We start from the raw sequence: 12,988 nt of genomic DNA, 5'->3' as shown, positions 1-12,988 counted from the left end.
CAAGGGCGACCCCTCCGGTATTCCATTTTTTACATAGCCTACACTAGAATGTACAGGTTCAATTTTAACTTTGTATGTTCTGTTTGACAGATAACTTTTAAACCAGCGAATGTACAAAGGTGACAAATCAATAGTTAATAATAATAATAATAATAATAATAATAATAATAATAATAATAATAATAATAATAATAATAATAATAATAATAATGGTGCTGGAGAAAGGAATTAGTACTACCACTATTATTACAATATATACTTACGTAATAAATCTCTATTGAGGAGAGTATGTATATAGGTATTTATGTTCGACCATTAAAAGCATGATTTATCCTAAAGATAGTAACTTTCAAACAATAAATCTAAGATAATTATAGTATGAACAGATTTTTTTTTTCTTTCTTCAATTTTGCAGTACATATATGGTTAAAATTTTTATTTTCCTACTTTACCAACTCAAAGAAACGTTTCTAGCCTAGGGCATATGTTATTTTTTTGAGATATGAACGCCGAATAAAGCAAAAGCTAGAAACATATTCTTTTCGGGGAAATTCAGCGAAAACCCATGAATTTTCCATTCGTGAGAAACGTGTGTAATATCATTCGAAAGCCTGATTCATTCTGAAGTAATGATACACTGACAATGAAGCTAAGGTATTTCAAATACGAGCAAAAGTTTCCAAAATGAAAGTCCTGTAAAAATTCTTTATTTTAAGAGTTAAAAGCAGAAGAAACGATTTGATCGATTCCAATGGAACCTTCATAGTGTTTTCATTGAAATCTCAAAGTAATCTATCATCACATTTTGATTTCCATCTGGCCCGTGAGATTTTTTCGAAGTTTTTCCGGTTTCTTCCATATTCTCATTCCACTAATACTTTCACAATCACTCACTTTCATTAATTATCCGTCTTTTAGCTCATAGGGCATAGCTGCAAATTTCATATGCATATACTGAGAGTACTTGAACTGCGTTTGGACAATTATTATTTTCATATCCTCGTATTTGAAATTAATAAATGTCTACCTTAAATTTCAATATTTTTTTTTTAATTTATTGATTAAAATTTAATGAAGACGTCAGCCGCAAAGCTATTTTCCTTATCACGATAAGCCCAATGACCGACACAAGCTCTATGTTAAAAATTCAAAATAAAACTTCTAAAATATTGTAAATCAAATATACGATCTATAAATTAAGAAAACAAACCGCAAAACTATAAAAATGAAAACAAAGGACGCGAAAAGGGTAAAGGGATAAATAAAAAAAATAACAAAATATGGAATTTATAACAAGAAAATTACCCAAAAAGTAGCAATGATAGAAACTCATAACAGGAGAAGTTCTAAAAAGAAAATTTCTCACAGCTTGTTAACCGTTTCAACTGCACGAATAAAGACAAAATATTGTCACTAAACTTTTTTTCTTCTTTAAGTTCAAAGTGATTATTTATTGGTAATTGAAAGAGCAGATGAATATAGTTTATGAATTGTAATTGTGTCATGATGTATTAGTATCCAAAGACGTATAGTCCATTAAGGCTAAAAGGCTCAACCTATCCAAATATTCATACTCAGTCTCAAATAATGTTTTTAAACATGAATATAATGAATTTTATTAAAATTGATTTATTTTATAATGCGCTGTTTAAACATCAAGCCAGTACTAATAGATTTTAAAGTAGAGCTGAAACATCACATTTTAGGCTATTGTTATCTAGCCTTCAGGTTTTCTTATGGAATCAAGTAGAGTGGGCGGCAACAGCCACTCTTCCATCGCTCTCAGCTATTTAGGCAATACACAAATTCAGCACGATGCAACGTAACTGGACGAATGCTGACGAAGCTAGCTAAGACTAGCCTTTCGGGTGTTTGGGAAGACAAAAGTGACAATCACAGTCTTGTCAGGAAATAGAAAACAGAAAGACTATGAAAAATGTAGCAGTTTGCATTCGGTAAAACTTCCGACGGAAAAGAAAAAAGAATAGAAATATGTTATCATGAATAGTTCCTTATTCCTTACTGGTTTGCGTTATCGCAACGCAGAATTTTAATACTAGTTTGCAGTAATCGGAATAGCATTTATAATTGCTTGTATTTTTTGCGTTTCGATCAGCAAGTTTGGCGACAATCGATACGTAATGAGGCCCTAGGTGGGCATAGTTTTTTAATGTTACCATCTTAAGAATAGCTATACCATAAAAGCGTATAATCGCACAATTGATTGTGTGCTGCAGCATTACTGTTTTGTATTAGTACGCTGTGTGTTGTGAGTGAAGTAGTTAGGTTTGTTTGTATGATTTGGGGAATTTATACTTAAATATTTCATATCCCTGTTTACTTTTTAGTTTGACAGTGTAGTTTCTCATTTTTGTGTGACATGCTTGCATATAGATAAGTTAATGAGGTGACACATATAGATCTACTACAGGATTATCATGAAACTTAGAGGACAATCTCATTGAGAGCGAGAAATGAAATGAAATTTTTTAGTTTTACGTCACGCGATTATGCCGGTTAGGCTAAAGGAGACGGTGATGATGAGTAATGAATGAAATGGTGGAATGAAGAAAGTGGAAGGAAACGGGAGAGCCCCGAGAAAACCCACGCGCACGGTGTTTGTCCACCACAAAGTTCACTTCGTTGAGAACGAGACATATTTCACCCGTCTCACAATAGAGGAAGAAGTTGAAACAAACAATAAGCAACCCATTTCATCTCTCTTGCTTGTGGAAAAAGAAGAAAAGCAAGTGAGACATTTCCAGTGTAAGAGGTACCATGAAAGAGTATGGTTATCTGGAAGCGACTGACAATGATTGCAAGGGAACTGGGCCCCTCCTAGCCATCCCCTAGCTATGAATCAAGTTTCAGCCTACTCATTTCGAAACTCCATGCTATGTTACTGTTAATATGGTCATTAAAGTGATATATATAGTTGTTTTTAATAGTTTTTTTTTTTAAACATATTGTTATAGAAGTCCGTAAACAAAAAAAGTTCCAAGACCTTTTGCATTTTATAAGCTGTAGAAACTATTGTAATAATTCATAGTTGCTCATTTTACTGAAGTATATACTTTTTTCAGATCCAAATTGGGGAAATGATTCCATCAAGGCAATCTTTCGACTCCTTGCTCCGATATATCTACTATGCAGATGTCAATATGCCACCTGAAGATTCCCTGTATCTATTTAGTGCTCCTTATTTCTATGGATTCACTAATAACCGGTTACAGGTAAATATCTTTATTTTAAATCTAGTAACGTTATAATGTTTGACGATTCGAAAAAGGAATAGAAACACACAAAATTTCTGGTAAAAAGATTTAGTATATTTTATATTGATGGTTATTAAAATAATCAAAACACCTGAAAACACGTCAGATGTCTGGTTGGTAGCAGCTAGGCGGCGATCGGAACGTCCGGCTGGTGGTGGTAATGTGGTAGAGCTAACTCCGTACTACGCTAGGAGCCACGATCCATTCCACGTCGCATCAGAGCTGTTCTAAGGGCAAAAGTTGGTTTAACACCATATTAATCTGGTAAGTAGTTCTTTTCTGAGTGTTTGTATTATTTTAATAACCATCCATACATTTGTTTTAAAAGTTCAAGGTAAGTCGTGAAGCATTTTACACTGAGAAGAAAGTGAAAGAAAACACTGAAAGTGTGCTGGATTCCGTATTTAAAAATATCATCCTAGCATTCCCTGACGGGTTTGAGGAGAAATTCTGGACAAACTTCCAAGATGGCCGGGCGCAGGACTTGAATCCAGAATCTTTCGATTGCGAAACGAGAGAGCTAACCATTCAGCTACACTCTTGTTTTTCAGGCATTTTAACTTGCATGATCCTCATAATTTGTCTCAATAAATGTGCATGTCTCTTTAAATATAGACTTAATTTTTCAAATCATTTGTTGCATAAAGTTCTATCGTAACTTTAGAAGTTTTCGTCCTGGTAACATGAATAACTGACATATTTTCTCCTTTACAGGCTTTTTGTAAACAAAACTTAGAGATGAATGTCACTTTTGAAAACGTGATACAGATTCTTGAAGCAGCTGATAGAATCCAAGCTCATGACATGAAGAAATATGCTCTCAATCTCATCGTACATTACTTTCCGAAGGTTTGTACATTTAGTATTTTGTAATGATAAATTGAGTTTTGTATGGATATTGTGAGGACTTGTTTTATTATTTATCCGTCTCCTAATAGCGTGAATAGTTAATCCAATTTTTGTAGTACTGTTACGCTATCAATGCATTCATTGCGATTCTAGTCTTCGGGCTGATTAGTTACGTAAATTTTGCACATTTACAATTACTTTTTTTAAAGTCTAAGTTAAAATCATTCTGATGATTTTGTAAAAGTTTCCTAAATGAAATATGGAAGGATAATTCTGACTAGTAGACCTGTGAAGACTATCTGTATGGCTTCGCTCAGCAAAGTCAACTCTTCGCCATACAGTAAACAGGATGTGAGATTGGTCTCACGATACTGGATAAACACTGGCATTTTGAGACTCCGTATAATGAAATTTCAGAGCTGTGCGCGAAGGCACTGATCATCGTACTGTTCCGGCCTCAGTTAAATGAAATGCTTGATTCTCATTCTACAAAATTTCTGTGTATAGAAATTGTAAACCAATTCAGAAATAAATAAAATAAGGAAGCAAATAGATAAATAAATAAAATAAGGTAGAAAAGAAGGAAAAGAAAAGAAATTTAGAAGAGAAGCTGCAAAGGAGAGGTAAATGTATTTATTCCTTCATCATGATTTTATACAGTGAAATGTTCACCTAGAGTTCTAATTAATAATAAATAAATATCAGCGAAACGAAGAAGGAAAGAAGAAAGATGAATTGTCCGTATTCGGAAGAGCGGAAGCAATTCGTATTCTTTTAGTGGCTAGTGCTTGTGCCTTTGGTGCACGAAGTCCCGGTGGAAGAGCATCAAATTCACTACAGTAGTATGGACCCCAGTTCAAACTGTAGGTTCCTTTATACAACCCTACTATTGATAAAGAACGTGAATACAAATCAGTCAATCGGAAGAGTGAAAAAAATATTATAGTTTTCAACAGTATCTTGTTGACAGTTCCTTCCAAACTACTGTAATCTGTAGTGCGTTGTGGCAAATGCTCTGAACTTACACGTATCATTTTCCAAGGAAAGTAAGTTTTCTGTATTTATTTACTATTTTAGGGTTGTTCGTAGTTATGTAAAAATATCTTACGTAAATCAGAACCACATGTACTTCCGCCGGGAATCAAATTTGGGCTCCCCACATGAAAGGCAGGAATGTAACTAACCAAGAAGATGTTTTAATTTTGTGACAGTGATTAAGTAATTTGAATTATAACACCATTGACGTTGTTATAGATCTCGTAAATTGAATATAAGTTTAATTATATGAATTTTATTTTATGAAATTCAGATTTCTAAGTTAAGTAGAAAGCATTTTCATAGAGGAAAAGGATATGATGTAATTAATGTAGCATTAAATCAAAGGGAAATAGAGTATATATAATTTATTTTCGTTGCAGGTTGCCAGACTGCCCAAAATTCAAACTTTAAGCCGCGAACTTCTCTTGGACATTTTATTTGCGCTAGCGGATGATATGAGTGACCCAAAACTATTGCAAGATATGTCTAGCATAAGCTTAAGCAGTGACAATTAATAGATTTAATTCGTAAATGAAATAATTTGTATCGTCTCAAATACAACAGCCAGGACTTTATTTTACGTAGCCTGAAGTGTTGACTTTGCAGACTCCAGTAAGTGTTCATGCTCTTCAGAGGACATGTCGATTTTCTTGTATAGTGTGATCACCTGATCAACCACAGAATCCACTGAAGTCTGTTTTATGGTGCTGTCGAAACGACCATATTTCCTGAAAGATTTGGTGGGTTGATTATTTTTTAGTACATATGAGACTGACGTAATGAAATATGTGAAGTGCCAAGGATCAAGAAATGTTGCTGATACAGTTGTTCATTCGTGAGAACATAATTGACTGTAGACACAATATGCTACAATTTACATTTTCTGTGTGCATTATAGAACAAATGTCTAGAAGATTCAACCAGAAGTATTAGAATTGCTTGATGTATAGAAGATAATTAAGGCGTTTCTGTACGCTTCCGTATTTAGAAAATATTCATCAGTAGAGTAAAAACAACGAACAATATTATAATTTTGTAAATGAGATGACATGAAAAGTAATGCGTTGCTATAAAATAAAGTCGACTATTATAAGGTAGATATTTCACAACTCAATATATATGATATGCTACACTGATTCTTGGATTTAATCATAGTTTGTTAAACATTGGTTACTTCGTTGCAGTTTGTCAATTTCCTGAGACATCTACTGTTCAAAATTGTAATATTAGTATTTGATTTATTTTATTTATAAGAAAGAAAAAAAAAAGAAAAATATGGAGAGGTTTTAACATTTAAATTTTTTGTCGAAAAGGAACATCTTTTACCCTACAGGTAAAACAGTTTTATTTCGAGAACTGTGAATGTAATATTTTATATCTTTCAAGAGGAATATATTTTTGGTCATCACTCTGTCACAACTCTTCCAAAGTCATATATAACAGGAAAAGATTGTTCACATTTTCGAATTATCATGATAGTTTCAGTTCTATCAGGAAATGAGCTCCGTTCTTAGTCGTGAATTCCATAGATGACGTATAGGTTATGAGTACGATATATATATATATATATATATATATATATATATATATATATATATATATATATATATATATATATATATATATATATATATATATATAGGTGAATAAAGTTTTCCTCGTTTCATGCCACTGATTTACATATGACATTGGTTTTATAGTGAAGTATGCTAAATGTGATTTTATGGTTCGAATTTTAAAAAAAGTGCGGATTCATTTTTGTTCATAAGACCATCATTAAAAAAATCAAAATGAAACAAAATTCAGTTTCCATTAGCTTTGGTAAGTTCCAATTAAAGTAACACGTCTGTCAATTTCATCCGAAACTACCACAATTCATAATAATTTCTAAATCATTATATTAATATGTTTCTTTCTCAGAATTGTGCGAATTACTTTCGAATGCACATTAAAACACAGTGTAGTGGTTCCACATTTAATTCCTCTATTCAGGGCTACGGAGAAAAATCGGTGTAAGATTTTTGAAAGACGGAATGGAAATGTGAGACAAGGAATTGTAGAAAATACACATCATATTAATACTATGGTAAAGAGATACGTACATTTGTACCGATTTATTTGATGCTCTCAGTAGTATCCAAAGGCATGAACTTCTGAAAAACACTCGGTATGCTGAAAGATTTTGTGTGTAGTGTTAAACGAATAATAAAATTTCATAAGCTTTTTAAAGCGGAAAACGAACTTTTTTTTTTTTTTTTTTTGTATGGCTATAGAAAAATTCATTAGTAGCGTTATTTTATGCTTGTGATGAATAAACAATCGGTAAGTATAGTAAATGAATGGCGATGGAACCGTCGTATGAAGTTGATGAATTCAGTAACAGTTTCACTAATAATGAATTGGGGTGATTATAAATGATTAATTTGATTTGAAAGGGTTGTATAATAAAAAACACATTATATATATAAAACAAACTATGCATGAAAATAATATATAGAAACTGTACAAGTTTCATTCATACATACAGGGGATCCTGGGTTCGATCCTAGCTCGTGCCAAGTAAACTGTGTGGTGGACAAACACCGTGTGCGTGGGTTTTCTTGGAGTTTCCTCCCACTTTCTTCATACCCATTCATTTCTTATCATCACCGTCTCCTTTATGGTCCAGTCTAGCCGACATAACCGTGGGACGTAAAACTTAAAGATTTCATTTCACTTTTTTCTTTCGTTTCATCATTAACATAAAAAATATATTAATAGTTTTCAACATATTTTACTTTAAAACCCGATGGATTATTTATACCGGTAATTGTATAATTAATTGTTGCTTCTTGTTTATTTATCCTCTTTTCCGTTTTTGCATGGAACTCCTTGAGTTTTTGTTCCTCCTTCAGTTCGATTTGCCTAAACGACTATTCTTAAATATTGCTTTACTCAGTTTCTCCGTCATGGAATTCGATGAAATAAATACTTTTATATACAATATAATACAATAAATACAGTACAGTACAAACTATTAAGTGTGCAAATTTTCAGATCTGTAATTTTCAAAATGAAATAGCACACATGTAGGGTTGTTTTCAAAAATAATTAATGTTACGATATAAAATGTTGGGAACATTACATCAACATATAGATGTTAGCGGGCATAGGCAGTGACTAACGCACGTGCGTTTTTTTTTTTTTTTTTTTTGGGGGGGGGGGGGTCTCTGTTCGATACCATAACAAAACCTCGGATAAAATCCGAATAGTAATAGTTCGGATTCGGATTCATCATTCAGTTGTGGTTCTGAAAACGGACAGAATTATTAATTAAGTAGGGAAAGATTGGGGTCTGTTTAAACAGGGGAGTGCTACATTCCTTAAAATACTTACTGATAAACATTATAAGAAATACTTTTTAAAAGTGATAATACAATTTTATAATAAGATATACAAATTACAAAAGCAAATCCTATGCTTGGATACATTCTCTTTATTAAAGTCAAATTATGTTTATTTACGATTCTGAAAGCTCGCTTTTTGATTCAATGTCTAATTTTGTAATGCTGCTTTTGTTTGCTAGCAGTAAAGGTAAGCCAAATATATAGTGAAGACTGTCTAAGTTGACTAACTGTAGTTATAATTAAAATATGCAACTTAGTTATGTAGCCATTGGTGTATACCTTCATTTCACAAAAATATGGTCAGCCTGAAGTATTTGGTCACATTTGTTCCTTTTGTTGTGTAATGATAATATAATTGTATTCTTTGGCTTCCGTCTTACAAAGCATGGTTTCAGTACTAAGTAGCTTTAAATATTAGCCTTGAATTAGTTTTCTTTCAAGGCCATATTATGTTGGGTTTCAAATCTGGAAGCTCGCTTTTTGATTGTAAACGCTTCTTTTGTTTTTGTTTGTTGACCGTAAAAACAAGTCGAATTTATGGTAAAAACCTGTCTAAGGTTTTCTCTTCCCGAATAAAACTGACCAACTTAACGGAACTATACAGTGTTTAAATATGTTTATATGGACAAACTTAAACCAAGAAGACAGGTTTACTTCTTTCTACTGTATAGTGATGATGGATTCACTTCGAGGGTCCAAAGCATAAATTCAGCGCTGCACAGTCCATAGTACCTGTAATGGTGATATAATGTGGCTTCAGGATTTCGACTTGTCTGTGTTTGAGCGAAAAACACCAATAAGCAATGAGCGAAAAACACCAATAAGTTCACAGTGGGGTTTATGGAGGGAAGACGAGTGTAAACTAAAATTGTGCCAAAAGAAAATATTACACACCTAAGAATCGAAAAGAAAACAAATGTGTGTGTAGTTGATGTTAGAAATAAATTATTTTTTCTGAAAACTCACATAAATGACATATGTATTGGAACCTGTTCTGTACGTTCCTCTTTGCAGTATTATAATACTATTTAGCAAAATTCGAATGCCTTCGAGTACAATCAGTTTCAATTTTGCTTATTTTTCTTTCTTTCTTTCCTTGTGAGAACACTTCCTCCTTTCGATGTTTGAAGTTCCGTTACATATATAAGCCTCCTTGAATGTATTTGCAGAAGAAAAATGATCAATGTGATAAGTGAATAAATGTCTTATTAAATCTTTTTTGTTAATACCTTGTATTTATTATTTGTGAAATCTGATGAGAATAACCTAGATCTGAATGCCACATTACAGCATATATTTTAGTTCGTAATTATTCATTGATTTTTGCAGTTACCTTTTAATGAATGAGACCTTATATTCCGAAACTTTGTTTTAATTTTTTACAGGTATAACAAGAACGTCAGAAATTTCTGATGTTTCTCTCAAAGCTGAAAATGTATCCCTCCCACTATCAGGCACAAGCAAACATCCGGTCCAACTATTTTTTTATTTTTATTTTTTTTTTTTCAATTAGATAATGAATTAATAGAGGAAAGGAAAGTAGTGTAATGCGCTTATTTCACAACCTAGATAATTTGAATATGCTTTTCTTTAAATATATGTAGTATCGGTCTCGATTAACGACTAAATTTACTTTTTAAGGAAAATCAGAAAGTCCTGTTTCCTATCTTCACGCGAGAATATCCAAACATATGACAATATCTGCTATTATATCTGCTATCCGTTGGCCCAGGTTTGTTTAAACATTTACTGATTTTTTTTCTTTCTTTAAAAAAATAGCTTGAAGAAGGATTCGGATAGAACATTTGTAATGTAGATTCTGTTGTGTCAATTATATTTCAGGCCTTCAAGTTTATTGGTAATTTTCTCTTAAACCGCAGTCCGATTTCGATGATTTCCTTAAATTTGTTCATAATAATTAAGGGAATGTTTTACGCATAACACCGTTAAACAAACTTTTAATATTAAAATTAATACACTTTATTCAGTTGTTTATTAGGAAGTATTAGAAATATATGTTAATCTAAATTCGTTAAGCTCTTCTATGTTATATGAATTTTATTAAATAATTCATTTTTGAAGGTTTCTGCTACTTGAGCCCAGTTTTTATTTTATAACATTTTTCACTTTTATTTTCTCATGTATAAGGCCATTTTCTTGTTTATTAAAAATGCAATCCACTGTATCTTGTAATAAACGAAATACGGTATAGATGAATTTCGAGTATCTCGACGATTAAATGTAGTAATATATCAAAGATTAAAAAAAAAAAAAAAACTTTGTAACCAACTTGAGTTCGGTGTTCGTGGTTCTGTCCTCCGTGGTCCTGCCAATAAGTATTCTGCTGAGACCTGAACTTACCTGGATAGGACGATGAAGGACCTCTCCAAGAAGAGGTTACAAATTGTTTCCAAATCGCTCGTCGGTCTCAATGATGAGATGAGCATTAGGCGTCGAGAGGTTCGGATGTCTCGTCCCGAAAACCTCACGGACGATCAGACTGTCATCCAGACCATAACGCACGCAAACATCATTCACACAAACAACCAAAACACACTGGATTAAATAACACTATACTTATTTATTAGAATACTATTATATAAAAAAAATAGCGAAGAGGAACGAACACAACACTTAACACAGAATATGTGTAATAATCTTCATCACTAAAATAACACTTTACCTTTTTAATGCACTGTAGCCCTTTATATATATGAGATTATGTGTGAAATTACACTATAAATACTTTTCTCACACCATTGACGCACTTGGGGGATTAGCACTGGGGAAAGGATCGCCGGGGTAATCCCACGTAATATCCTGGTTGCTACTCCAAACAGTCCTGAAGAGTCGATGTGGGTCTTCAGCGAAATAATTTCCGAAGTGGAATGCTGATGTTGGAGGGCACGTTTATAACTTTTTGACGCACAAGGTTTATGAACCTGGGACTTCACTAGTTGGGGCTAGCCGTAAGAAAACGTCCTTCACCGGCTAATAGCTTATGCCCCTTAACACAAAATCATACTTAATTCCCGACGCAATGTACGTGGTGGCTGCACACAATACCGGAGTTAAACTCCCTGAGCGCCAAAGCACAAGGTACGAGCTGCAATGGTTGACTGAAGTGTGTTGGCAGTTCATTCTAAAAACCACTCAGTTAAATCACCTGCATGCACATGCAAACAGAAAACGGAAAAGGATTTGAGTTAATTTTTGTCCACTGGTCACGATGCACGAGACATTGTGATAACTCGGGCGTGAGAAAGTACAGATAAGGAACTGCAAAAGCAATGTGACTGGCGTCACTCTGGTCACTTGAAAATCTGGTCAGCTAGTATCTCCATAAATGATTAAAGAAAGCACTTAATTCAGTTCCAAATAACTGCAGAATATATACTGTGCATATAATAAGTCAGGGAGAAACACTGAGAAGATTCGTCATTCACTGAAATGTTCTCACCAAAAAGCAATGTTTAAATATATATATATATAAAACAATGAGACTTCTTTGTCCAGTTGCGTGGGAAGGAAACAATTCCCATCGAAGAAAGAACTTATTTGCGTCGCAGAATATAGTATAAATCGAAAAAATGATCACTGTCTTTACGGAATGTACAGAGCGTCCACAAAAAATAACTCTATAACCTAGTGGCGGTTATAGATTGGGGTTCGGCAAGTAAACCAACCTGTTAAGTTCACACGTAGATAGGTTGAGAACTCCTGGCCGTTTAACAAGATTTGAGTAAAATTAGGTTTTTCACCAAAAATTTAAAATCAGTTAGTTGGCAACACTGTGATATGGTGTGAGACTTACGTGTATAAACGATGAATGGTTTTTCATCTGAAAAAGGGCTATTTGAAATAGTTAAACAACTTTTCACTCACTACAACATGATGAGGTTCCTGCGTGAGCAATGTCCAATCCAAATGTTCCATGAAGTAATAAGATCCTTTGAAATGTGTGCTGCAGTTGAGCTTCCTTATCTTCCGTTTCTTCGTATGTTGAAACCATGCTATCTTCCTGTGTTGAATGTCCTCCATGGTTCTACAACGATGAGTTGATGAGGGGAGAAGGGGATTTTTTTAGCACTGGTGTGAGAAGCGAGGTATGGTTTCTCCTGTATGATACTTTTTTTTCACTGAAAATGCGCAAAAAGCGTTTATAGGGCTATTAAATTATTTTTTTTAAAACACTAATCAATACTTTTCGCAAAATGTTTTAAGTGTTCCGTTTCGATCACTTTATTTTGTATAATATGAACTAAACATGCACTCAATAACTATTCATGAAAATATCAACTTAAAAAATTATCAAACATTGCAATAAAAGTTAGTAAATATCTTTTTTTTTAAAAAAAATATACTGATGTCTGTATTTAAAATATTAAAATATGAATGAATATGCAAATAGCAAACATATTAAAGGTATTAAAATATTAA

The 12,988-nt window shown here is 33.0% G+C and overlaps 1 protein-coding gene across 2 annotated transcripts in view; it reads left to right on the top strand.

The window, feature by feature from the left end:
* The window catches only part of Lztr1 (Leucine zipper like transcription regulator 1), a 66,140-nt gene extending 54,104 nt beyond the window's left edge, over positions 1-12,036 (top strand). For both annotated transcript variants that reach the window (XM_081768868.1, XM_081768869.1), the window contains exons 14-16: positions 3,084-3,233; positions 3,990-4,124; positions 5,543-12,036. In XM_081768868.1, coding sequence (XP_081624994.1) covers positions 3,084-3,233; positions 3,990-4,124; positions 5,543-5,677 — 420 coding nt within the window. In that variant the 3' untranslated portion in view covers positions 5,678-12,036. The remainder of the gene's footprint in view (positions 1-3,083; positions 3,234-3,989; positions 4,125-5,542) is intronic.
* Positions 12,037-12,988: the final 952 nt, after the last annotated feature.

This window comes from Thermobia domestica, chromosome 8 (assembly GCF_964235325.1).
Source record: "Thermobia domestica chromosome 8, izTheDome1.hap1.1, whole genome shotgun sequence".
NCBI classification, from domain to species: Eukaryota; Metazoa; Arthropoda; class Insecta; order Zygentoma; family Lepismatidae; genus Thermobia; species Thermobia domestica.
Note: the sequence above shows the minus strand (reverse complement) of the source record. Positions and strands in the feature narration are given on the sequence as shown.